This window comes from Gobio gobio, assembly GCF_949357685.1.
Source record: "Gobio gobio genome assembly, chromosome: 4".
NCBI classification, from domain to species: domain Eukaryota; kingdom Metazoa; phylum Chordata; class Actinopteri; order Cypriniformes; family Gobionidae; genus Gobio; species Gobio gobio.
In genome coordinates, this window is record NC_137100.1 from 45,928,593 (window position 1) to 45,954,660 (window position 26,068).

Genomic DNA, 26,068 nt, shown 5'->3' on the forward strand with positions numbered 1-26,068 from the left:
TCTGAGTCTCTTATTGCTCAACATGTGGCTCAAAAGTGTAATGTAATATGGTTTCAATTACCATAAAAACATCATAGCTGCATTTTTACACATAATTATTCTAGATCATTGGATTATTACACACCATTCAGTATTTATGAGGTATAAGGTGTGCACAAAAAAGGTATATGAGCACCTTTTCTTCCTGGAGTCCACGGCAGCGTGTAATTTAATCCCTTTAGAGCCGTCAAGCCAAGCGTTGATTCCTTTACTGCAGTTCAACTCAGATCAACTCATTCACAACGCTCTGAGCCATGTTGTCTACCGTGCTCAGACACATGAGAGGTGTTATGCAGTGTTGGGTGTATCTAGATATTAGTAACTGTAATTTAATCACTTTTCCCTTGAAAAAGTAAAGTAAGGGATTACTCTTATTTTTTTCTGTAATTTAATTATTTACTTCTGAAGTATATCGAACTAAATACTGTGTATGGACTGAATAACAATTATAATTATATATAATACAATAGTGGAATTAACATCAAAATTTAAAGTCTAACTTTAAAATGCATGTTTTTATGTATACTTCTCACATTTGTAATACTTTTACCAGTTAATAAGAATCATTTATGTAGTTTTATATTATTTATTTGAATCAAATAAAAGAGCCGTTTCATGTTGAATCATTTAACTAGTCGAGGTTGATATAGGTTTAGAAAGTAATTAGTAATAAGCAATTAAATACTTTTTGGAGAGAGTAATTTGTACAATAATAAGTAACTTACCCAACCACTTGTTCATTATTTTGTCAATAAACAAACCTTTGCCATTGCAATGTGGAGACAGGCATTTATTTTGATCTACTTTCACAATCAATTTAAAAATGCTGTAATTTGAAGGTAAACTGACACGTACAATAATAAAAAAAGTACATAAAACACAAATTACTGTATAAAATACACAAAAGTGAAACTATTAATTAAACCAAAAAACTATGAATATACCAAGCAATCCAGAATCATTACAGAGATATTCATATTTCAACAAATACACTCTAAAAAAAAAAAAAGGTTCTATATTGCACCAAAAATGGTTCTTGGCTCGTAATCATAGGGGAACCTTTTTTAGTGCTATATAGCACCAATTTTGGTGCTTCAGTGGTTCTTCAGCGGTTCTTCACCGGTTCTTTGACTAAGGTGCTATATAGCACCTCTGAAGAACCGCTGAAGAACCACTGAAGCACCAAAATTGGTGCTATATAGCACTAAAAAAGGTTCCCCTATGATTACGCGCCTTTTTTTTAGAGTGTACCACTTTAAGGGCTATTTACATTATATTCTCCACTTAACTGCAGGAAGCTCAAAATTCCAGTGATTTCCTAGTTCTAGTATATACATATACACACACACGACTGGAATTTAAATGTTGCTCCACATGACATGTCAGTAACTTTCATTCGATGGATTTATGTAACTGTTCCCTGCTGTGGTAGACGTCCTTCATTACACTCCTTTGCTCTATTGATTTCAATATGAAATTATTTCAATACCAACCTAGACCAAACCAAATACTCTGTTAATTCCTGAAGATATAGTCATGGACACTTTTCTGCCAGTCACTTCTTTTCTGGGAACCTTTGTGAAGTTCATGATAAACTTATATTGAAAGTACATTGGAGTTCTGTCTAGCTGTAACCATCATTCCAGTCCATGACTTTGTCATACTCCTGAATTTTCTGCTTTATGTGAGCAAGTTTGTTCTTCAGATATTCACATCTCTCTCTTTTCTCTAGGTACGTCGGATCCTGAAACAGAAACAGGGAAAGCAATATTTGCAGAGCACTCTCACACAGACAGGAAGTATGTAAACATGTCAATAGCTCCATTTACGTCTTCCTAACATTTCCAGTTTTTCAGCTGTGGAACTCAAACAGTTGATACCATGTCATTCTTTTGCAATGACTAAAGAATGTACAAAGGCAACAGGCAGATAATGAAGGGCTTAAAATGGGTCAAAGCAGCTTGTAGAACATTGGTCATAATTAACCTTCTTTGGGAAAAGGAAAATACCTACGATGTATTCTGTTTATCATTTTAAAACAGAGAGAAGTAGAACATATAAAAAATTTAATAATACTTACAGCCTTTTTTCTCTTATACTCTTGAATTATGCCATTGATTCTATCTTGCTCCTATGGGAGGAAAACAAAGTTTAATTTCTAAAATATCTTTTCAAATCAACATCAAATTATTTTGGGTTATATAGAATGTATAAAATAATTGTCTTTGGCTACTGTGATCAGTCACCGGTTTTTCATAATTTTTAAATCATCTTTGTGCATTCACTAATTAATTTCAATTGCCATGTGGTACAACGACTGCATTTTTAAACGTACAAATATTCCATGTATTTACTCAATTAATATGAGCTCATAAAAACTGTGTGTATAATAATTGTGAAAGTTTGCAGAATGCTGTTTAAACCATTGGCTACCATTTGGCTGGAAGGCTGTTGCGGTAGATTCCTCATCAGATTATCCATTTCATCAAACTTCTGCGTTAAGACCTGAACCTCAGCATGAAGCTCTTTATACTCTGCATACTGATCAGTAAACACAGCCTTGTATCGCTCCCTCTCCTCGTCAGAGCGGATTGTGGGATATTTCCTGTAAGGATAAAAAAAGACAGAACATATCAGATATAGTCATTACAAAAGGGGTGATGGATAAAAAGAAAAGCATAAGGCAACAATTACTAAATACGTGTGCTAGTTTCCGAACATCAAAATAATTTGCAGTTAATATATTGCAATAAAATGTCTTAAATTAAATATTACTTAGGATAAGTATTCTTTGAAACTCACGCCACATAGTCTGCAATGACCACAGGTTTGGGGATGTGGCCAGCAGGGATATGGCCCCTTAATATCTCTGGTTCCATCATAACTGGAGGGACTAATGCGCCATCAAATGACTCTGGATTGGCCATTACTGGAGCAGTTCGGATGGGCACAGAGACACTTGAGCCAGCCTCAATCTGAGATTACAAACGGCAGATTACAACAACAGTTTCAAAATCTGAAATTGTTCTTCTTAAAAATTCAACTGCTCACCATATGGAGCGGTAGCGCTGCTGATTTCATCTAAATACAAATAAGAAAAGCAAGCAAATTACACTTTATTAGTTTGAGGTCCATTTACTGCAATTACTGAATATTTCACTTGATTTTTATTTATTCATTTTATCTCAAAGAACAAATGATCTGAACTTTACATCTTGTCCCAGTCTTTCTCTGCGCATCCTTGCAGCTTCATGTCTCCAAAGCTTTAAACACACGCCTGCTCCCACAAAATACAGCAGCATGTTGAAGAAGAGGAATATGATGGCAGCGTTCTGCCCAGCCTCTGTTCGGCAAAACCCCGCATTGGGCCCAGCGTTGAAGTGTGGATAATAGCAGAGACCTCCACGGACTGTGTCTCGCACATACACAATTGCACCTGTCATGTAGAACAATCCTAATGCCAAGTTTATCACACACTCCGTGATTGGCCACCAGCTGGAGTCAAGTAGAATAGTACGATAATACATGGTCACTCCTAACACTACTAGAATTACAGTCACTATCCAGGCCACTCCAGCCACCACGATGACAAAAGGAGTCAATGGTCCCGAGTAGGAAATCCCAGTTCCTCCTCCATACATCCCACCCACTGATGTTCCTCCATACACTCCCCCCATCTGATGCATCGAATAACCAAACATATTAAACCACTCATTATCCTTGTGCACGTAAGCACAGACGCAAGCAAAAACAGCAGCCCCCAAAAGCAACTCCACGCATCCTAAAATGCGCAAAAGTCCGGCCCAGGACTTCATGTACGCGTATCTCTGATTGTAGTCCTCCACCTTCTCACTATAAGTCATAGCCGTCTGCAAAGAGCGTCCAGAAACCGATTCCAGTGGCTCCCCTAATAACATCGCCTGCTCCTTCCTTGAATTGTAGCTGCCTCCAGACCCTCCATAAGGGTCTAGGTAAGAGCTGGGGGCTGTAGGTGATGGTGGAGGGGAGCACGGGACGCCTTCGGAAGTGGTGTTCACATCAGGTGGTGGTGGAGGAAAGTTCCATTTCTTGCTGCCTTGGTTGCCACTGGCTCTGAAGAAATTCTTCACAGAGTCAGGAATAAAGCGTCGGATGGGTTTGATGTCCATGGCATCATCCACCTGGTCTTCAACATCACTCGGGTAGAACTCTGGGCCAACAGGGGAGTTTTCGGGGAGTGGAGGCGGTGGCAAACTGTCATAGCTTGATGCTGCCACTTCACCACCAAGAGGATAAGGAACTTGTTGACCCCATGGCATTGAGCCGATGGGAACCTGATCATAGTGAGGCATATCTCTGACCCGATCAAAGCGGGACGCTGACCCGTTTCCAGCAGACATGTGGGTGATCCTAACAGCTGAGTGAACTGAGGGTCAGAAAGTTAATTAACATATATTATAATACCAAGAGTCACATGCTGGCATAATCTTTTACAAACATAAAAGTAAGGATTCACTGATATTAAATTTCTGGCTAACACTAAGCAGCTAATATAATATATGTTTTATAACCGATAAATCATTATATAACAGTGAAAATGAATTAATAAGAAATAAAGACATTTATAACACCAAAATTCTAATCAATAATTTAAATAGTTTAAAAAGACGATGTAGGCATTACAAAGTTATGATCTATTCTACAGTATGAAAAAGGCACAAATATATCCTTAATCTCTACATGAAGACTAAAAAAAAAACATTGCCCTGGCTACAACAAAACCCTGAAATCAATGATTGTCTTACTCTTACCTCGGTACAGTAGTTACATTGCCTCACGGGGTGAATTTAAAACCGCGTTTTTTCCTCCCTCACAAAGCTCCCTGGATTAAAGATAGACAATGTTACACACTGGCGAACAATTAAATTGCAAAAATTACTTTATGGTGACGATAGGACATCTGCTGACATTATCTTAGAGCGGTTTGAAACCTGCCGGTCAACAAGAACAGGTAAGAAATGAAACGGAACGAACGTACAGGATACACCTCAGCTCTAAAGTAATCCAAAATAAGCATAAGGAAATACACTATTTCGTACTGCGAGTGAATATAATTGTCTACATTAAATATATGAAACTATAGGCTACATATCTTTGCCTAAGATACATATTTAAAAAAAACAAACCATCAGTCTCATACCCGGTATCGATACTTCACCTGTCTTCCGCCAGTGGTGCTGCAGGTGAAGAGGGATCGATCACGTGACTCGTCCAGCCCAAATGTGTGATGTCATGACAGAAACCAGTTTGACAAGTAACCATTGGATGAAACAATCTATTATGTTCTATCGCTCTCTCTCTCTCTCTCTCAAACACACACACACACACACACACAAAGTTGATCTATCGACACTTTGTGTTTGTTTTTGTTTTTTCAGGATGGCTTGTGTGTGTATTGTGTGTATGCACAAATTTAAGGGTCATTTGTGACAACGATTATTCACTCTACGCATGAAAAAGTAGGAATTCATAAAGAACAAAACAGCTTTGTTTATTAGTAAATAGTTTATTTTGCAATTAACTAAAACATCTTGCTAAACATGCTGTAGTCGATTAGGCGAAACACAACAGCCCAATTTGATTTTAGACCTTTGCATTCCTTGTGAAATTCAAATTACTCATTGTTCACTATTCACTGAATTTCGTGAGACTGCCTTACTCTAATTAAAATATAATTGGTAACATTTTTGCAGCCATTTCATTTTTTACAATCTACCAATACAATCAATGAAAACGAACTTGAAACATTAAAACTTTCAGCCATCTATTGCAACCACACTGGACTGAAGCAAAAGAATTTTGGACAAAATGCTCACTTGTTGCCTTATATATCCCACCCCCTAACAGGTGACGTGATGAAGAAATAATCAGTGTTATTCACTTCACCTGTCAGTGTATCATGCATGCATTTTATATATATATATATATATATATATATATATATATATATATATATATATATATATATATATATATATATATATATATATATATATATATACACACACACACACGCTACTTTTAAATGACTGATTAAACTTAATAAAATTGACTCCATTATGAGTGACTTGCTCCTGCTGTAAACAACACTTATCTAGATTCCTTTCTCAGTTTTATAAAAAAAAAAATCCAAAATTAATATAATTATATTAAGTATAAACTAATTATGTACTTATGAACCTCATGATCATCTTTTGGGGAGAAACTACCCATGCAATTTAGCATTGTTTTTGTGATTTAGATTTAATCCTACCAATTACCAACAGATGTAAAATGTTGCTGGTATTTGGTGGAAGTTAAACAATAATAGACCATTTATCAAAGAATTTTAATTCATCTTTGATAATTTAGCAAAGAATACCAAGACACATAAAACGACCCAGTATAAAATATTTATTTCTTTCATTCATTTTGTAACTGTTTAACTTATTTCAAATAGAGTAATTATTAACAGCCTCACACACAATAGAACTATACTCTGTCTAGGTCCACCAATAACTATGAAATGTGATGTCTGTCTAACTTTGACATTAACTCAAAATTGCTTGAGCTTTTCACATAATGTCCCATGTCAATTGTTGTCTTTCATCCATTGTTCAATCCACTGAACAATTTGTTCCAGATTCCTCTCCAGGTCCTCAGGAGTATTACTGGGGAGCTGGTGGACTATCTCCTCCTTGTAAGCTTCCATAGCTTCCTCGTAGATAGTCTGGAAAATCTCACACTGCACATTGTCCTGGAGCTTCTTTCCTATGTACCCTCTGAATATGAAAGATATGAAGTTAAATCACTGCAACAGGAAGTATAAAGCCACACAGTATTTAACAGATTTCTCAGCTGTACATTAGGCTCTTAATCACAAAGACCTGAATATGCTATATGGGTGATTCTTCAATTAGGAGAACATTTCTGCCCTCTAGGATGATTCAAAATGCTTTTACTCATTTATAGTGATAAAATGTTTGTTTTTTTCCTTGCGTTAAACATTTCAAGTAATCAAAAGTGCCCCAAATTAAAGTATTACATGTTATAAATGTTATTATTAACCGTTTTAAACACAAACCTGCTTTCAAGACGATTGTAGAGATTGGTATTGTCTGTGCGGAGGACAAAAACAATGTGAAACCAGCGTTCAGGAAAGAAATCACAGCCATGGTAATCAATTATGACACCTCCGTCTCCCATTTTGTCCTCCAGTTCATCCACAACCTAGAACATTAAATTGTCTTTACATTGGTATACAGCATGTTGGATTTGGTTTCAATAACAGCTGAATACCTTATCTCTATTAAATAAAACTCTATCAAATGCATCTTGTTTGAGATTGAGTGCAAAACAATTCTGTGAATATAAATCATCACAAATAAAGGGGGAATATTGAAAACATGCCAATTAGATCCATTACAATAGTACATACCCTGTCTTCATCCAATATAGGGCACTGGTATTCTTCGTCAAATCCATCGAACAACTGACCTGAAGAGATAACAAAAATTTTAAACTAGCAAAAATAAAATCCAGTTTGTAAATATGAAAGACTTTATAAATTTGACTGCAATGAACAGCAACTTACCGTCCTGTGCCAAATCACCAACATTGACATAGGTTAGTCCTGTTCTCTGAGCCAACTCTTTGCCTAGAGTGGTCTTTCCTACCCCAGGGGTTCCTGTCAATTCATGAGGAAACATGTCAGTGTTTAACATTATATTATTAATTCCCTAATTATGGTATGTGCTAGGTATGTAACAACACCCTCATGTCACGATTCGATACATATCAATATAAAATATTATTGCAATACTCCAAGTCATATGGTAAAAGGTAAACAAAATGTACTGTTGATTAAAATGCTAACTTGGGTATTACATTGGGGGTGAAAATAAATAGGCTTGGACTTGGTGCTGGTAACCCAATTCACAGGACAATAGTGACACCAGAATAAAAATATTCATGATTCTGAAGCTGAAATACAGAATTATTCTGGACCCACAAATATTCCACAACTGAATTATTATACATTATAAATAGTAGTTTAATGTAGTACTGACAATAAAACTCTCACACAGTAATTTTCACTTTGGGAGAACAATACACATTACACCATATATATTGTCACTAACCACGATACATATTGTTGCATTTTTTATTGCGATATGACACGATATATTGTTCCAGCCCTTTAATATTAATGCTTTAGACCTTTTTTTTTTATACCTACTAAATAAATACATCTCCAAACTACATTTGAATGACATGGAAAACACATCATCAGCATAACACACAACTTGCATTCACACTTTCGTTTATTTAAAACATACTTATATACTTGTATAATTACCAAAAGGAATGTTAAGACAGACCTGTGAGAAGAATGTTTGGTCTCTTCATGATTCTCATTGCAAGGTATCACACGTGGGAAAATGTAATTTATAGCACAAGTTGTTTTTCACAAATAGCAACCGGATACTCAGTAACAGTAAACAATCAAAAACATGTGATATTCAGTTAATGCGTTTGTCATATCTTGTTATGTAGCTAGCATCAACATAAAAACGTGTTCAAAATTTTGGAACGTAGTTGATGACGCAATCAGCATGCGCCAGCGGAGGGGCGGTTCGCAACAGCTTTAAAGGGATAGTTAGCGCGATGTTACTTGTTACTTGCAACAGCAAATAATCGGCATTGTTATTCTACAAAAAAGGCTCTGTAGAAATGACCAGGGTGAGTTTGAACTTTACTGCCTAAACACTGTTTTAGCTGCGATTCTGTTGATTTAGTCCGATAACTTGACAATAACTGCTAGCATTCGTTATGACAAGCTAACTTAACGGTCAGAAGGGAACTTTCTGAACTTGACTAGTAAATTTAGCCAAAATGCCCAACAAAGCTTTCATTAAATATGAGATTAGTAGTTTGAGATTGTCTCAACCTGTTTGATAATAAAGCTAACACTGGTCTATTTGAATAGTGTTTTCTCTTTGCTCCACTTGAGTTTATAACGTTACCTATACATAGATGAAAGTCAACATTTACGACGGTCCTCCTCTCAGTTAACCCCACAGAGATAAATCACATCAATTTGCAGTTTTAAATTTTTTGTGTGAATTATTTGGTTTTCATCCCAGCGCAGTTTTGCATGGAATAACTGAATGGGACGTCAGAGTTGATGATGTCAAAGCTGTCTCTGGGAGGAAAGCAGTCCTCTGGAAAAGTATGTGACGTCTGTGAAAGTACTTGATATCTTGGTTCTTAATATCATAAAACACTGATTGTTTCTAAATCATTTGTTCTTCAGCTTTGAATCTGCACACTGAGAATGGCTGTAGATGCGGTACATCTACTGAGACTGTGTGTATTATATGTGTTCTGCTATTATTTCCTGTTAAGATAAACCACTGGGTTGAACCATCATTTGGTGAACTTTTCGGAGGAGTGAATAGGACACTGAAAAAGGGGCCACTTTCAGGGGAAAGCAAACCTACCAAGTGGCCATCAACTGGGGACCAAACCGAGAAAAAAACGCGGAAGAGGAAAGTAGATCCTCATGTGTCCAACAACCAGAGCAGTGTGTCAAGTGAAGCATATAAACCAGACCAGGATGAGCCCTGGGTGGATCTGCATACGCCCCAATCACAGGTAAAGAAATTGTGCATCTCAGGGGTGCTCAGTACAGCTTTTGGACATCTACCTTCCTGCAATCCCTTTCTAAAACACCTAACTGTGTGTTTGAAGTAAAGCGAAACTTAATATAACTAGTGCAGGTGTGTTTCACGTTTACACTCTGCAGCATATTTGATTTTTGAAAATAATACATGTTTATCTGCTACTTAACCATTTCATATTGTTTTTGTTGTCTCAATCTTCAAGCATTAAAATTACTTCTTTCTCTCTGATAGGCCGAATTGGCAGTCCACAAAAAGAAAGTCGAAGAAGTTGAAAGCTGGTTGAGAGTTAATTTGGACAAATCAAAAAAGGTCTGACATTTATGTTGTGTGATGTATGTTTTAATCATCTGGATGTTTTTTCATTGTTGGTGTTTTATGTTGTATTTGTGGTTATGTCTCCACAGGGTGGCGCCATTCTGTTGCTCACTGGCCCCTCAGGATGTGGGAAGACCGCTACTGTTCGAGTTCTTGCCAAGGATTTGGGTTTTCAGATCCAAGAATGGTCAAATCCCTCCACCACCTCTCAGTACAAAATGGAAGATTTGTTCACACAAAGCTTTGATCCAGGTAAGGAGTCTTTTCTTCTTACTAGTAGTGGCTAGCTGTATGTAGCGAAACCATACATCAGGTCTAGTGAATGGGAATTATTCAGCAACCCTATTTTTAACACATACCAGAATCATATATAGATAATGTTATATCTCACTCTCTGTATTTTAAGAAATGTTTTTGCTAGCTTGTTTATGTGACCTTTTTATTCCAACAGATTCAAGGTTTAACCGTTTCCATGGCAGCTCACAAACAGGGCTGTTCCAAGAGTTCCTGCTAAGAGCCAACAAATACAACCGTCTACAAATGAGCGGAGAGAAACTCACTGCAGACAGGAAAATAATTCTTATAGAGGTGCTGCACAGATGTTGATGTTGAATATCTAGCTTTGTTTGTTTGTGCACATAAAATGTAGACATAAAGCTAAAACACCTTTTAGAAAATAGAAAGCACTTAGCAAGTAAAAACAACAAATTTTACTTTCACAAGAATGATTAAATGAGCAAAAATAGAAATCAATTTTAGAAGCTGAATGACAATTTCTCATTGTTTTTTTTGTTTTTTTTTAGGAATTCCCAAACCAGTTCTATAGGCAACCAGGGTGCTTGCACAATGTACTCAGGTGGGCACTAGTACTATATTTTGAAGTACTTTGAATGGCAAGATGTCACTGGTGAATTGTATGCAATTTTCCTTGCTTTTTGCTTGCTCTTTCAGGCAATTTATTAAGACTGGCCGGTGTCCACTGGTCCTGATTGTGTCCGATAGCCTCAGCGGGGACAAGAACGCCAGACTTCTCTTTAAAGATGTTATGCAAGAACTTGAAATTCACAACATTAGGTATGAATTCAACCAATTTAATTTTTCACACTGAACCTTCAATAAGACTTAAAATATTAAATATGCAAAAGTATCTTGCCCTGGGGGTGTCTGTTTGGTTAATTATTTTTCTATTTCAGTTTTAATCCTGTGGCCCCCACCAGTATGATGAAGGTCCTAAGCCGTATTGTGACCATTGAGGTGGGAAAGGTAGGTTGTGTGGTTTGTTTATCTATCTATCTATCTATCTATCTATCTATCTATCTATCTATCTATCTATCTATCTATCTATCTATCTATCTATCTATCTATCTATCTATCTATCTATCTATCTATCTATCTATCTATCTATCTATCTATCTATCTATCTATCTATCATATATAGATCTATAATATATAGTGTATATATCTGCTGAGCAGATATTTATGACTCTGAGATCCCCAGTTGATCTCTCAGCACTCTAAACGGTCTTTGCAGAGTTCAGGCAGGATCTCTGTTCCTGATAAAACTGCTCTAGATCTTCTCTGCTCAGGAAGCTCAGGCGATATTCGCAGTGCCATCAACAGTTTGCAGTTTTCTTCCTTTACTGGTGAGAAAAGCTTCACTGAACAATACCTTTTATATAGTATATTTTTATGGTATTAGAATTATAAAATATAGTTTTTTTTTTAAATTATGCAATCATTCATTTCAATTCTCAGACAATTGTCTGGAGAGGAGACTTTGGGCTTCTAAGAAAGGCAAGTCCTCTTCAGCAAAACCTGGTGTAAGGGCGAAGGGGAGGAGCAAGTCTTCAAAATCGACAGACATGCAAGATGAAAGCCCAGCTATTGGAGGGAAAGATGCTTCACTCTTCCTTTTCAGAGCTTTAGGGAAAATCCTCTACTGCAAACGTTCGTCCTTTTCACTCCCTTTTTTTTTTAAACATCATGCATTAAATGATGAAATGCATGTAAATTCATTCATATTTATACAAATGGATTGGATGTGATTTTAGGTGAAAGCTATGATGACTCTCAAGCACCCAAGCTGCCTCCACATTTAACAGATCATCAGAGAGACAAATTGCTTGTTGATCCAGAAGTAAATATGAATATTGTGTTACACTTTATTTAAAAAAAATGAATTGCTTTAATTTTCTAACAATCTTCTGATTTATAATATTTTCCTCAGCTTGTCATTGAGCGTTCTCATATGTCAGGTGAATTCTTCAACCTTTACCTACATCAGAACTACCCTGACTTCTTTTCGGATGTGGAGGATATAGCACAGGCCAGCGAGTACCTCTCTGATGCCGACTTCCTGTCAGCAGAGTGGAGCGTGAGTGCAAATGCTGTCGGACTTCCATAACAACACGCATAGGGAGATGTCGAGTTACTCTGATTGTTCTGCAGATTAAATCCCTGAGGACTTTTACAACAACTTTTAGTTGTTCTGGTGTTCCTCTTTTCACAGTCAAGGTCAACTATGTTGGCATACGGCTCATCGGTGGCCACCAGAGGTCTTATGCACTCAAATTCTTCTCGAGCAAAAGCCAACTGCCAGTCCACTACCGGTTTCAGGCCTCTTCATAAACCACATTGGCTTCACATAAATAAGACGGTATATTTCTTTGTTGCATTTACATTATACAGCATTTTAAAGAATTGTTGAAATGTATTTTATATATATATTTATTTATTTATATATTTTAACTTTCATTTTGTGATAGTATCGAGAGAATTACCTGACCGCACAGTCGCTCTTCTTAAATTTCTGCCTTACCCCTGTGAGCCTCCTGACAGAGCTGGTGCCTTACCTGGCAAAGCTCACCAACCCAATGAGAAATCAAGGTGAATCAGACTGCATACCATAATCTTTAAAGTTATAAATGTTTACTATTTCCTGCCTCCTACACATGCATGCAAATTGTGGGGTATTTCTCCTCATACTTAATTCAGCTTTTGTTTTTGTTTTGTTTTTTGGTTCTATAAGTGATTTTAATATATTTTTTCATCTTTGTCATGTCAGCTCAAATAGCCTTTATCCAGAATGTTGGCCATCTTTCTCAAAAGAAGGTTCCTGGAAGGTGAGATACACAAAACTACATATATTATATTAACAAGCTATAAATATTATAGAAATGGTTTAATAAATGACTTTATTTGTAGGTTGAGACTTGAAGCACTTGGTGACAAAGACCCAGGTGTTTTAGATGCTGACAGCGACTGCTGCTCAGTCCCTTGAACCAGTTACTACACCAGGAAATGCCACAACTGAGTCCAACTTGCCAAATAGTCAGGATCCTCCCGGAGAACTTTCTGCCAGCCAGCCCCAGCCCACAAGCACTGAAGCCCTTTTGGATGAGGAAGACCTCTTAATTGAAGAATATGACAGTGATTGACTGATCACGTGTCATGGACTTATTTAATATCACTTGCTGCCCTGATGCAATTGTTGAACGTTTAGATCGTAGGTTTTTGTTTTTGTTTTTATTATGGTAATTATTTGTAGATATTTATGTGCTTCAACACAGCTGTTGAGAATTGTTCATATGTTCATACTTGTTGAAATGTACTTGTTCTGTACATTGTTTCAGCATGGGTTTTTTCTGAGGATATCAGTGAAAGTATCTCTAAAAAAATAAAACGGAGACAATTTACAGCCATAATTAAAGTTTTATTTTCACGGTCTTACAATTCTCTGGGACTGAGAAGTAAGCAATCTATACTTCAGTAAAGGAGGTGAATATAATAAATCAATGATTGCGAGTTTGATGGATGTTTTTGTTATTTATTTATTTGTTCGGAAAATCTGAATCCATATTAGTTACTGTAGAGCAGGGGTCTGTGAAGATTGAAGATTATATATTTGTAATTATATATGTTTCAAATATTTTGATATAAATGTGATTAACCTCATTTTATTTTGTGTGTGTGTGTGTGTGTGTGTGTGTGTGTGTGTGTGTGTGTGTGTGTGTGTGTGTGTGTGTGTGTGTGTGTGTGTGTGTGTGTGTGTGTGTGTGTGTGTGTGTGTGTGTGTGTGTGTGTGTGTGTGTGTGTGTGTGTGTGTGTGTGTGTGTGTGTGTGTGTGTGTGTGTGTGTGTGTGTGTGTGTGTGTGTGTGTGTGTGTGTGTGTGTGTGTGTGTGTGTGTGTGTGTGTGTGTGTGTGTGTGTGTGTGTGTGTGTGTGTGTGTGTGTGTGTGTGTGTGTGTGTGTGTGTGTGTGTGTGTGTGTGTGTGTGTGTGTGTGTGTGTGTGTGTGTGTGTGTGTGTGTGTGTGTGTGTGTGTGTGTGTGTGTGTGTGTGTGTGTGTGTGTGTGTGTGTGTGTGTGTGTGTGTGTGTGTGTGTGTGTGTGTGTGTGTGTGTGTGTGTGTGTGTGTGTGTGTGTGTGTGTGTGTGTGTGTGTGTGTGTGTGTGTGTGTGTGTGTGTGTGTGTGTGTGTGTGTGTGTGTGTGTGTGTGTGTGTGTGTGTGTGTGTGTGTGTGTGTGTGTGTGTGTGTGTGTGTGTGTGTGTGTGTGTGTGTGTGTGTGTGTGTGTGTGTGTGTGTGTGTGTGTGTGTGTGTGTGTGTGTGTGTGTGTGTGTGTGTGTGTGTGTGTGTGTGTGTGTGTGTGTGTGTGTGTGTGTGTGTGTGTGTGTGTGTGTGTGTGTGTGTGTGTGTGTGTGTGTGTGTGTGTGTGTGTGTGTGTGTGTGTGTGTGTGTGTGTGTGTGTGTGTGTGTGTGTGTGTGTGTGTGTGTGTGTGTGTGTGTGTGTGTGTGTGTGTGTGTGTGTGTGTGTGTGTGTGTGTGTGTGTGTGTGTGTGTGTGTGTGTGTGTGTGTGTGTGTGTGTGTGTGTGTGTGTGTGTGTGTGTGTGTGTGTGTGTGTGTGTGTGTGTGTGTGTGTGTGTGTGTGTGTGTGTGTGTGTGTGTGTGTTCATATCAGTGTTTTATCAGTCCTGTGACTGTTGAGCTTTAACATTTCGCGTATGTGCTTTTGTAATAAAGCACCTGTCGGTCGTCCACGCCCCTTTTATGAAGTTTCACTTGGTCAAAGTAAGCGGAAAGACTGAAGTGGAATTTCGCCGTTGTTCTTGTCGGCGAAATACAAAAACATCTCCTCACGTACCGTTTTCGCAAAGGTTTGTAACGGTTATATATTCTAATGACTAACCTTATTCTAACCTCTACTCTCAAGCAACGCTAAAAGTTTCGTTTTACGTTAACCAGTAGCCAGTAAGTTCAGAGCTCGATATAACATTTCCATGTCTGCTGTCTATCACACATTATTCAAATAGATTTAACCTTTAATGCATTTAAATATACGTAATAGTCAACATGCTTGATATACTTTTTGTATATCACTCTCACTGTCTTGTGCACTCACTCTTTTTTTCCCCTTCTTCAATAGTTTGTTGTGATGCAGGATGAGGGTTCATGTCCTCAATGCCTCACTGAGGATGACATGACAGAGGGGGATCTGGGTGATGGGATGGGGGCCAGATCCAGAGGACATCATGACCATCTCCCACAAATGAAGAGCAGGGGGAGGTTTCTGGACTTCTTGTCCCAGTCATGGCCAATTAAAGGGGGCAGCGAGAGAAGTAATGGACCCTTCTCTTGGACATCATGCAGAGCTATGTATGCTGTTTTTAGGGAAGAACTGGAAGCTGAACGAGTTGCACAGCGGGAGAAAAGACAGTCGGGTTAGTTTTAAGTCATTTAAACCTGTCAAACCTCTTTGGTTCTGGACACAGAGCAGACTAATCTATACTTTATAAACCACATTACAGTTATATTTAAAAGCTATTTTAAAGAGGATAACTTCCTGGTAATGTACTCTAAACACTGCAGGCGTTATTATGTGCATGCTCTGTTGATTTGAGGTGTTTGGTGAAGTTAACACCTGCTATTTCTTATCAGGGAGTTGACTTTCTGTACTCCCTTGAGCCATTCTTTACTTAAACAAATATTCAACAACAATAGTCATTTGAGAACCACACTACTACCAGGATATGATGTGTTGGCAATCCTAGAAAACCATGTGCCGACAAGCAAAAAACAAAAGGATTTTATTTTCTAAGTGTAACTACATTCTGTTGTAGAAAGCTCTTCTGAGGACACAAGTGAAGAGCTGCAGAGAAGACTACAGGAGGTCACAGAGGTAAACTCACAGATTTGCACTAATGAATGTAATAAAAGAACAAACAAAATAATTTGCCTTGTCTCACACAGTAGAGTTACAGAAAAGTGGCACCTTAATGCGTTTTTTAATGGAGTAAAGAAAAAAAATTATGTTTACATATGAACATATCTCAGGTGTATGCAAATCTTCTCTCTATATCAGGAAGTGGAGCTGTTACGCACTGAACTGGAGGTCACTCATCGCCACCTGGAGGGGAAACATGAGGCTCTTAGGATCTTGCAAGGCCAGGTATTTAAAAATATTATAACAATTAATATCATTATTAACTTAAAGGTCCCATGGCATGGATTTTTTATTTTATTTTTATAATGTATTCTGAGGTGCACTTATATTGTTAGTATGATTTTTACATCATAAAATGTCATAATTTAGAAATAAAAGGCATTTTTTCTATACTGATGTTTGCCCTCTTGCTGAATGCCCTGTTTCAAGGGGCGTGTCTGCTGTGAGACTTCAGTAAAAACGCCCACTGTTGTGATTGGCTGACATCTTTGCATTTGAAATGAGTGGAGGGGGCGTGGTTTAACGAGGTCTATGAGGCACGTCAGAGACGGATGTCACTTCTCATCAGTTCTCTCAGCACGCATCAGTTCAGTGAACTGTTGTAGTTACTAGCATATACTTCAGGTTATTAGTCTATTTCTAGTCGAAGGGACTGTCACTCATGTCAGAAAGTTAATAACTTTAGTAAATGATGGATCAGCACTGATTCGAGACGCGAACCGTTTAGAACGATTCAGTCCGATTTGGTGAACTGGTTCGACCGGTTCACTAAAAAGAACCGGTTCAAAAGAACGATTCGTTCGCGAACCGGACATCAATGGACCAGAGATGGAGCGATTGCTAACAAAATTATATATTGTAACTACTGAGTTGTGAGAGCCCTGTCAGTGCAAGTTTATTTTGTTTATATCTGAGAGTTCTGAATAAACACGAGTCTCAGTCACGCCGAGTCCGCCTTCCTCCTTATTCTACCAACTTTGTAACACATGTAATGTACCATTACAGCTTTCGAGATGAACGAGTTATGAGTAAGTGTTGATTATAGCATTATTTTTAGATATTTTCCTATCATATGATAAGCGTCAGTGTACTCAGTGTTGCGCTGTGTACTCAAAAGCATTGAGTACACAGCGCAAACAAAGACAACAGCGCAGTAATCGAATGTAATCCAGTTTAGTGTGGGGATAGCTGGCTAGCCTAGCCCGGATCCGCTCACGCTTACCCCCCTTCTGCTTAATCTTGCGCTGTGCATGGTGCCTCCGCTGTGGGCGAGATGCAGTACTGAGGGTCGGTGATGTTGAAGGCCAACCGGCCAGTGCAGCCCGAGCTTCGGCGTGCGTGAGGTTTATCTCTAAAGATGAGGCTCTGCCGATGTTGAGCTGAAACTCACAACTGTATGCACATTTTAGAACAGATAGACGCGACGAGGACGTACAAAAACACTGACTCACAAGATAGAAAACACGAAAACTACGTTCTGTCGGGAGAGAGAGAAGCCGCAGCATGTGCACGAATAATAAAGTTCTGTGTGAACTTGAATAATTAGCTACAGATCAGAAATCACTGATCACAGATCAGAAGGAACTGAAAAAAGACTTCTGTTTTCATTTGTACATCCAAACACTGAGAAACTGCCAGCATTCACTCGTTCACAAGCCATGATCTCTCGAGGACAAACAGATATGGCGCTCGCATGGGTGAGCCAAATTCTCTGGGCGGAGGAAAGGGAGGTAACCGTTCCTGTTATGACGTCATAACAGGAAAATTCAAGATCAGGTCGTCTGAGCTGTCATTTTCTCAAAGGCAGAGAAAGACAGCCAGAACTCGGTTTACACAGATCAAAAATTCTAGCCACTTGGGGGCAATATTCAGGCTAGGGGAACTCCTATTAATGTTGAAAAACCTCATAAAATGAAAATTTCATGCCATGGGACCTTTTAAAGTTACATTTATTAGTAATTTATGACGTGTGCTATATTTTGTCCTTGAAGGCAATCTTGGACAAAGCAACTTGTCATACTAAAATATTGCTTCAGAAGAGTGAAGAGAGGACCAAGACCCTAGAAAAGGTGTCCTACTCATACAACAACTACATCTTTTTAAAAAGTAATTTTTTAATCCAAGCATATTCCTGAAAATAGGGTCTCATTCCTGTGAAATTGTCTCCACACAGGAGGTTAATGCACTGCAGTGGGAGATCACCTTCAACAAGGTGCAGTTCAAGAATGTGGAAAACTCATGGAGTTTAAAGTATGAGAGGTATACCCATGCAAAAAGTCATCATGAAATTAAAATTCCCTCTATTTTGTAAATGCATGTTATAGATGTTATGAACAATTCATCCATGCAGGTTTAATTTTTTTGACCTTGTAAAGTCTCATCAAAATGTCATAACTGGGCCTTCCGACTTTTTTCTTTCCCCTGCAAGCTTATGTCCTGTCCATCTGTCTCTATACCCAGCAAGCAATTTTGAGTTTAAAAGACGTCTAATAGCCACCCAAACACAGCCCTGACGTCTAGGCTAAAACAAAGCAAAATTTGGGCTGTCAGTGGAAAATTTAATAGACTTCTAACAATAGCCCAAGAATAGACTAGTCATCGAAATGAAACCAAACACCTCGTAATCACTGTAGACTTTGCTTACATGATGGAATACCATACATCTCACACGTTATTTTGGCAAAAACGGCATTTAACCAAATTCAAGGTTATTTTTGCTAGAAGTGGGTTACTCATAGCCTCACTATATCGGGTCTATAGTTAACCGAGATGGTGAAATGACAGCTATTGCTTGATGGGTACTTTTGAAGGCACCTCAAAATTCAATCAACAACTAATAAATAGAACCAAGTCCCCAATAATCTGTAATCGCGTCACAATACAGCAGAAAAGACTTGGCAATACTTATTTCATTGCGACTTTATAGTCAATGTGAAATGCCACCTGCAACTTTATTTTAATCAAAAACATGATTCCTTTTTAATAATGTATGCAATAAGACTTTGGAAATGCATTAAGGAACTAAAAAAATGTCCACATCTCACTGATTCATGTAAATGTCAGGGTGTTGGCAGAAAATGAAGCCCTAAACAAAGCACTAGAGCAGAGAATGAAAGAGCATCAGGAGCAAAGGACAGAGAATGCATGTAAGTCATCATATTTCATACTTTTCTTTGATTACCGGTTTGTTCCCAGTGCATATGTATGTGTTTTATGTCTTAGCTCTGAGCCAAAAATGTTTGGAGCTCCTGTCCATGCTTAGTACTAAGGAAAGAAGGGACTTCCAGAGGACTCAGCCTTCATGCAGCCTGAGAACAGACGGTTCAGCTCTGGAGGTAATGTTGGCGAATTGTAGTCTGTGTTAAATAGCTCTGTTCTGTGGTAGACAGTTCTGTCCTCTTATCTTGTTGTTAAGTTGGCGGTGTATGGGGCATGCCAGTGTAACTCTAGTGGGGGCGAGCCATGCTCTTGTGCTAGAAGTGCTGCTGCAAGTCGCAAACAGGTTCTCCAGCTCAAGCAAGAGGTACTCGTCTTGTATTTTTGGCGATACTTCTGTTCCATTACCTTGTAAATTAACCCTCCTATTCAGCAAAACATGTATTAAAACCATTACAGCGCAAGCTTTGCTCATTTGTCTTTGAGGGTCTTGTAACACAATGCATTTGTCTGCATTAGCTGGAGCAGCAACAGAAGAGGAAGGAGGAGGCTTACGTCATGATGGATGCTTTCCGTATCGCCTTTGAACAACAGCTTAGGAGAGTTGGTGAGAATGTGCTCCGACAGGCTGAGACCGACAGACACCAGCCGCATTACCAAAGGCATGAGAGGGGTAAAGGGCTGCACAGTTTTATAGCTAAAACCTGAGGAAAATCATGCAGTGTAACGTATTTCACCTTCATTAAAATGTCCACAGAAATCTTACCTAAGATTTAGTTTCAGTAAAATGTCAAATCAACTATAAAATCTTACAACGATGGTATAGTAAAGCATGCTTTTTTTGGGTCAAGTCAGGACCCAGTGTTATTTTAGTATTATAGATATAGGCCATAGCTTAGCTTAAGCGTTTTTTTTATATTAAATATTACTATTCATTTAAATATTTTTTATTTCAGGTTTGGTTTTAGTTTTTCTTTTCTTTCTTTTTTTTAAAAAAATAAAATAAATATAGTTTTAGTTAATGAAAATAACCCTAAATGCTAGGGATCATTACTGCAGTGTCATGTGGCACAATGCTGTAATTTTATTTCCAGTAAAAAAAAATTTTTTTTTTTTTAAAGGGAAGCCAGGGTCTCTCAGTGTAGGTGAAAGACTGAAAAGAATTCTACCCACAACAAGCGAAGAAAAGATAACAGCCAATTCAAATGAAACACTGCATATGCTGCTTGACCTGGTCAGTATACATATACAGTATACTCTATACTCTCTCTCTCTCTCTCTCTCTCTCTCTCTCTCTCTCTCTCTCTCTCTCTCTCTCTCTCTCTCTCTCTCTCTCTATATATATATATATATATATATATATATATATATATATATATATATATATATATGCCCTCACATGACATTTTGAGTTTACTACTTTTTGATTGTCTTCCCTCTTCAGTTAAATGACAAAGAGGAGGCCTTGGCACATCAGAGGAAGGTGAGCTACATGTTGGCACGAAACACTGAAGACTTGGAAAAACGTCTCCAGATGCAGCTAGACGAGCTGCAACTCTCACACAAAGACAGTAAAACAGAAACAGAGGCTTCTGAGGAGAGTGAATGGAGCAGAGGAGACTGTAGATGCTCTGTTGACAGCCGGGGATCACAACATCTCACCACCTCTGACAGCCCTACAGCTGATAATGAGCAGACCTCCAAATCCACTGAAATGAGAGAAACTAAACCTGACAATAAAGATGTTTAAAAGAATGAGAAAAGTTTCATGTTGTATTTTTTCAAAAGTAAAAATACCTGCATTATCCTCATATTATGTATATCAGACAACCCAGAATAACCTACGATAGCAAAACAAAAACTACCCACAATTCTAACCACAACCTTGAAAAAAGAAAATTAAAACGCTTTCAACAATATTTTGCCAAAAGTATGTTAAAATAATATATTTACATTCTTTCTCTATATTAATTTTTGTTGTTGTTGTTGCTAGATTTGACAATAAAATTGCATGTATTTAAAACTTAACTTCATTATTATTATTTAATAATAATTGATAATAATACTATCCAAATCTTTGACTGGTACTGTACTACATTTCGACGTAGAAAAACGTAAAGTGAAAGCGTGGTATGCTGAGGACTGAATAATAACTACATATCCCATAATGCTTCATGCTACGGGTTTCCGTGATGTTTAAAAGTAGCTGTCGTAATGTAATGCATATCTTATGTTCGCAAAAAATTATTTATAACAATACATGGGTTTAGTTAGACATAAATGCTACCGTTTTATATTGTGTGCTACAGTTATCGTATCTTTGGTCGTTTGCTACCTCAAATTACAGACACTGTCTAACTCCAAAGGTAAGAAAGCTAACTTGCTAGCTGTCTAATCTGATAATGTCATTACATTGGTCCAAATAATAATACAAAAATCTGTGTAAATTCACTAGGGCTAAACATGGTTATGTTGTAAACTCGTAGGATCAATGAGTGAACACACACTGGAATATTTCCTCAACAAGGGGACGATACAAAGAAAAGATGTTGCTGATATTGAGTGGTATCATGCAGCAAACAGCAAGAGCAAACTCATAGAGGCTCTTCGAGGTGAGTATACAAAGTATGAAGAAACATTTACTTTGCGCCTGCATTACTATACCCTATGACCACGTCATGATCGAGTTTGAGAATTAATGAGTGTTATGTTATCTCTCTTCCCGTTGAGGTTCTGCACAGATGATTGAAGCAGATGTTCTTCTCAGGGGTCAAGACCCAAAAGAACCCATTATGGCTCACCCGCCTGACAATGACAGTGATATTACTCTGCAGGACTGGCTTAAAGAAGTTGTGAAATCAGGCAAAGGAATAAAATTGGACTTCAAAAGGTGATTTTTTTAAATTGTGTTTTTATTCTTAGATTTAAATCATGCTTATTTTGACAGTTGTTGTAGTACTTGTTTAGATTGATTTCGCCCATACTGCCCTTCCTGCTTATGAATGAGTGGCAGATCAACTGGTCATTTTGATTCACAGTCTCGCAGCTGTATCCCAATCCATGATTTTACTTGAAGAGGTCAGAGATCAGCTGCAGGGACCCGTGTGGATCAATGCTGATGTTCTTCCTGGCCCTGGTGGCAAAGCCACCCCATTGGACCCTCATATTTTTCTACAGGAAGTGGCTCGAAGATCAGAAAATGATGTTCTCTCTTTGGGTTGGACCACTGGATGGGATGTAAACATAGACAATCATGGTAAGAAGATTGTTATTTCACTAAGGTGAAAAGCACTTAAGTTTTGTTTTAGTGACAATCAGAAGTGTGTGCTATATATAGGTAGAGTATATACTCTACCTTTCAAAAGTCTGGGGTCAGTACGATGTTTTCTTTTTGAAAGAAAGTAAGACTTATATTCAGAAATCATGCATTAAATTGATCAAAAGTGAGAGTAAAAGCATTATTTAATGTATCAAATATTTAAATGCTGTTCTTTTGAACTTTGTATTCATCAAAGCCTGAAAAAATGCCTGAAATCATTTTTAATTGTAATAATGTTTCACAATATAGCTGTTTTTCTTAACTGTATTTTTGATCAAATAAACACAGCTTTGGTGTGCAAAAGAGACTTCTTTCAAAAACATGAAACTTCTGAACAATAGTGCATATATTTATATACACTAGCATTCTGCTATGTAGTGTTGTCATGCTTAGAATCTATTTCGTCTATTGTTGTATTTAAAAAAATATATATATATATTTATATATATACACTGTGTGTATATATATATATATATATGTGTGTGTGTGTGCTATATATTGCTTTGACTTCCTTAATTTTTTTATTATTATTATTATTATTCAGACTTTGATTAGTATTTGCTTTCTGTGTTGTTCTGGGAAATAGGCTATAGCTGGGAGATGGTTCATCAGATGGAAGAATTATGCAGATCCCTAAAGCAACCAGTCACATTTCCAGTCCGTGCAGCTCTCATTCCTCTGTCCTTCCCACAGTTCCAGTGGCTTTTAGAACGTTCAGACCGGTGAGAAATTAATCAGTCTATTTAAATGTATGTCCAGATTTACTATTATAGAGGCTATTAAGCCACACATCTGTGTGAAGGAGCCTTTTTATTACCTCGGAGATTGATTTATATTATATAAGCAAGGACACAATGAAGTTCATCCTAATGCTTTGTAATTTCTTGCTGAATAATTTGGTTCTGGCTCGTCTATTACACTTGTTTGTGACTGGAATAGCAACTCGTTGCTTTATCTGAAGGACGGTGTTGAGGTATTACAGGATGTGAAGGGAAGGTTTAAGCCTCCTCTAAAGAGATAGTGCTCTTCACCTGTCTTCTCCCTCTCTTAAGTTAGATTTTGAGGGTGATTCCACAAGTTCATTTTTTCAGTCACTCTTCAGTCACGTCTTTATTCATACTGTGAAAAAGCATAGTTTCTTATGTGGAAAAAAAAACAAGTTTCTTAAAAGGACAATGTTAATTGTGCTTTGGATTATTTGACACTTTCCTATTAAGATGCCAAATTAAAAGCACCATTCCTACATTTTATTTGTGCTTTGCCTTAATGAGATTCTGTTGAACATCTTCTTGTCTTCTCTCTCTTTAAGGTACAGCCTGACTGTATGGACAGGCAAGGATGATGTTCTTAATGTGGAAGAGCTGTTGCCCTACAGGCAAAACTTCAGCAAAACCAGGATCTACTATGATCTGTTAGAATCACAAATCAAACATTTTAAAGGACTACCTGGCTACTCCTAAAAAAGCAATTCAACTTATTGACATTAGTTATGTTTCCATCCACCTTTTTATGCTCATTTGGGGAAATTGCATTAAATGTAAAAAAGTGCATAAAAATGTATGCGCCCAATTGAGGCATATACATTTTTTTTATCTGATAAAAAGACGAGCATAAACTACGATGGAAACACATTTACAGAATAAATCCCTCGATGCGCAACAAAAAACTCATGTGACATTGCCTCAATAGTGGATGTGATTGGATATCTGGACTAACCAGTGGACCAAATTCACCGCACAGCATCTCAAATTGGTCATTCTGAAATGCCTGAGCCAAAGTCTGTCATCAGAATGATTTGGTTTGATTGCGTTCCCAAACACCAGGCATCACAAAGCAAGATAACGCTCTTAGACACTATTTACAATGTAGCAAAAAGAGCCCCAGTGGCTTCCCCAATTGCAGCAACTTCCATTTGTTACAGATATTCTTCAACAATTTACCAGGAAGTGACAGTCTGGAAACTGCTTTATTCGCAGATGTTTTATGCAATATTCCAGTTTTGCACACAAGTTAAAAATGCAACTTTGGATGGAAACATTTGCGAAGTATAACAGCTAAACACAATATACATGTACTGTAACTCGTAAAGAAATGTAAATATACACTATGTACTGAAGTTTTAGGCTTTAAACTCTGAATTGTATTGGTTGTCATGCTTAAACAATTAATGTACAACGGGAAAGAAAAATACTATATTTTTGTAATCTACATTTGCATTTTGTAACATTTTGTATATTTGCATTTTGTCATTACAAATTAATAATAAAAGTATGGGGGGAAAATGCTTATCCTTAGAAAGATTTTTTAAATGTTTTTGAAAAAAGTCTCTAATACTCACCAAGGGTGAATTTATTTGGTCAAAGATACAGTAAAAACAGTACTATTGTGAAATATTATTACAGTGTAAAATAACCTTTTTCTATTTTAATATATAGCTACATTTTCTGCCACCATTACTCCAGTCTTCAGTGTCACATGATCCTTAAAAAATCCAGCATTCTTTGATGAATAGAAGTTCAAAAGTACAGCATTTATTTAAAAAATAAATCGGTAACCATGTAAAAGTCTTTACTGTCTCTTTTGATCAAATTTTGATTAAAAAAGTAAAAACAAATATTTTTTATATAAATATATATATATATATATATATATATATATATATATATATATATATATATATATATATATATTTTACTGCAATAATAAATTAAACAGAAACAATGTAACAGATAACAACACTTTTGCTTTCTTGCATAAATCATTGTTATACACTACTGTTCAAAAGTTTGGGGTCGGTAATATATATATATATTTTTATATAGTTCTCAACATGTCCAATGATACTGCATGTTTTTATAAAATGCTTAAAGGGATAGTTCACCCTGAAATGAAAATAAAACCATCTTTTACTCACCCTGCTGTTGTTCTAATGCCCTCTGTCCTTCTATCTTTTTCGGACCTCAAAAGCAGCATTTCTTTAAATAGTCCTGCACGCACTCCTTCCTATAATGGCAGTGAATAGCGACCAGGCTAAAACATTACAAAAATTAAACAAAAGTATCACACAATGATACAGTTAGACGCGCGCCATATATGGAAAGCGTTCAGGAGGAATACTATAAGGCTTTGCGAGAAAGAAACTGTATTATTCAGTCAAAATACTGAGCTTGGCCATTACTTTGTGCACATTCCCATATATATATATATATATATATATATATATACTGTATATATACGCAAGAAACTGAAAGAATTGTTTTATGCAGCATTTATTTAGTCAATGGATAAATACAAGTCACAATATAGTATCTGTT

General features: G+C 37.1%; 5 protein-coding genes across 9 annotated transcripts; 3 read left to right on the forward strand and 2 right to left on the reverse strand.

Moving 5' to 3' along the window:
- Nucleotides 1–804: 804 nt before the first annotated feature.
- On the reverse strand, nt 805–5,307 carry marveld2b (MARVEL domain containing 2b). 2 transcript variants are annotated; one of them, XM_079813838.1, is made up of 8 exons: nt 5,219–5,307; nt 4,830–4,900; nt 3,252–4,444; nt 3,091–3,120; nt 2,842–3,014; nt 2,473–2,644; nt 2,120–2,170; nt 805–1,783 (listed from the first exon to the last, which is right to left on the reverse strand). In XM_079813838.1, the coding sequence occupies exons 3-8, from the start codon at nt 4,416–4,418 to the stop codon at nt 1,664–1,666; spliced, it is 1,713 nt and encodes a 570-aa protein (XP_079669964.1). In that variant the 5' UTR covers nt 4,419–4,444; nt 4,830–4,900; nt 5,219–5,307; the 3' UTR covers nt 805–1,663. The 2 variants fall into 2 exon arrangements, with proteins under 2 accessions (XP_079669964.1, XP_079669965.1); XM_079813839.1 differs by having other exon boundaries at nt 807–1,783; nt 5,205–5,234.
- A 1,150-nt stretch (nt 5,308–6,457) lies between these two features.
- On the reverse strand, nt 6,458–9,221 carry ak6 (adenylate kinase 6). The gene is made up of 5 exons (XM_079814977.1): nt 8,439–9,221; nt 7,652–7,744; nt 7,496–7,554; nt 7,142–7,287; nt 6,458–6,839 (listed from the first exon to the last, which is right to left on the reverse strand). Exons 1-5 carry the CDS (start codon nt 8,473–8,475, stop codon nt 6,650–6,652), a joined length of 525 nt encoding a protein of 174 aa, XP_079671103.1. The 5' UTR covers nt 8,476–9,221; the 3' UTR covers nt 6,458–6,649.
- rad17 (RAD17 checkpoint clamp loader component) lies at nt 8,683–13,596 on the forward strand. Its single transcript, XM_079814976.1, is given in 18 exon segments — nt 8,683–8,799; nt 9,209–9,289; nt 9,466–9,714; nt 9,975–10,052; nt 10,148–10,310; nt 10,510–10,646; nt 10,862–10,914; nt 11,010–11,132; nt 11,252–11,321; nt 11,590–11,701; nt 11,814–12,005; nt 12,110–12,195; nt 12,286–12,432; nt 12,568–12,714; nt 12,824–12,944; nt 13,123–13,180; nt 13,263–13,319; nt 13,321–13,596. Coding segments are annotated over 17 exon segments (2,013 nt in total). The 5' UTR covers nt 8,683–8,799; nt 9,209–9,244; the 3' UTR covers nt 13,496–13,596.
- A 1,363-nt stretch (nt 13,597–14,959) lies between these two features.
- Nucleotides 14,960–21,194, forward strand: ccdc125 (coiled-coil domain containing 125). Its single transcript, XM_079814978.1, has 12 exons — nt 14,960–15,212; nt 15,482–15,776; nt 16,176–16,234; nt 16,418–16,504; nt 18,271–18,348; nt 18,453–18,538; nt 19,343–19,425; nt 19,502–19,614; nt 19,695–19,802; nt 19,955–20,108; nt 20,557–20,669; nt 20,880–21,194. The coding sequence occupies exons 2-12, from the start codon at nt 15,491–15,493 to the stop codon at nt 21,183–21,185; spliced, it is 1,473 nt and encodes a 490-aa protein (XP_079671104.1). The 5' UTR covers nt 14,960–15,212; nt 15,482–15,490; the 3' UTR covers nt 21,186–21,194.
- Nucleotides 21,195–21,609: 415 nt separating this feature from the next.
- On the forward strand, nt 21,610–25,351 carry fam151b (family with sequence similarity 151 member B). Of its 4 annotated transcripts, none has more exons than XM_079816319.1 (6): nt 21,610–21,801; nt 21,922–22,047; nt 22,166–22,325; nt 22,474–22,691; nt 23,341–23,476; nt 24,064–25,351. In XM_079816319.1, the coding sequence occupies exons 1-6, from the start codon at nt 21,696–21,698 to the stop codon at nt 24,212–24,214; spliced, it is 897 nt and encodes a 298-aa protein (XP_079672445.1). In that variant the 5' UTR covers nt 21,610–21,695; the 3' UTR covers nt 24,215–25,351. The 4 variants fall into 4 exon arrangements, with proteins under 4 accessions (XP_079672445.1, XP_079672447.1, XP_079672448.1 ...); XM_079816321.1 differs by having other exon boundaries at nt 21,891–22,047; nt 24,064–25,314; XM_079816322.1 differs by having other exon boundaries at nt 21,891–22,047; nt 24,070–25,312.
- Nucleotides 25,352–26,068: the final 717 nt, after the last annotated feature.

Coding starts and splice junctions, on each gene's coding strand:
- ccdc125 (XM_079814978.1), top strand. CDS start 15,491: ATGCAGGATGAGGGTTCATGTCCTCAATGCCTCACTGAGGATGACATG. Junction 19,426..19,501: donor GCAAAGGACAGAGAATGCAT/GTAAGTCATCAT, acceptor TTTATGTCTTAG/CTCTGAGCCAAAAATGTTTG. Junction 19,803..19,954: donor TTCTCCAGCTCAAGCAAGAG/GTACTCGTCTTG, acceptor TGTCTGCATTAG/CTGGAGCAGCAACAGAAGAG.
- fam151b (XM_079816319.1), top strand. CDS start 21,696: ATGGGTTTAGTTAGACATAAATGCTACCGTTTTATATTGTGTGCTACA. Junction 22,048..22,165: donor ACTCATAGAGGCTCTTCGAG/GTGAGTATACAA, acceptor CTTCCCGTTGAG/GTTCTGCACAGATGATTGAA. Junction 23,477..24,063: donor CTTTTAGAACGTTCAGACCG/GTGAGAAATTAA, acceptor TCTCTCTTTAAG/GTACAGCCTGACTGTATGGA.
- marveld2b (XM_079813838.1), bottom strand. CDS start 4,418: ATGTCTGCTGGAAACGGGTCAGCGTCCCGCTTTGATCGGGTCAGAGAT. Junction 2,645..2,841: donor GTCATTGCAGACTATGTGGC/GTGAGTTTCAAA, acceptor TTATCCTTACAG/GAAATATCCCACAATCCGCT. Junction 2,171..2,472: donor AACAGCCTTCCAGCCAAATG/GTAGCCAATGGT, acceptor TTCCTCCCATAG/GAGCAAGATAGAATCAATGG.
- ak6 (XM_079814977.1), bottom strand. CDS start 8,475: ATGAGAATCATGAAGAGACCAAACATTCTTCTCACAG. Junction 7,555..7,651: donor TGGTGATTTGGCACAGGACG/GTAAGTTGCTGT, acceptor TTATCTCTTCAG/GTCAGTTGTTCGATGGATTT. Junction 7,288..7,495: donor CTATATTGGATGAAGACAGG/GTATGTACTATT, acceptor TTAATGTTCTAG/GTTGTGGATGAACTGGAGGA.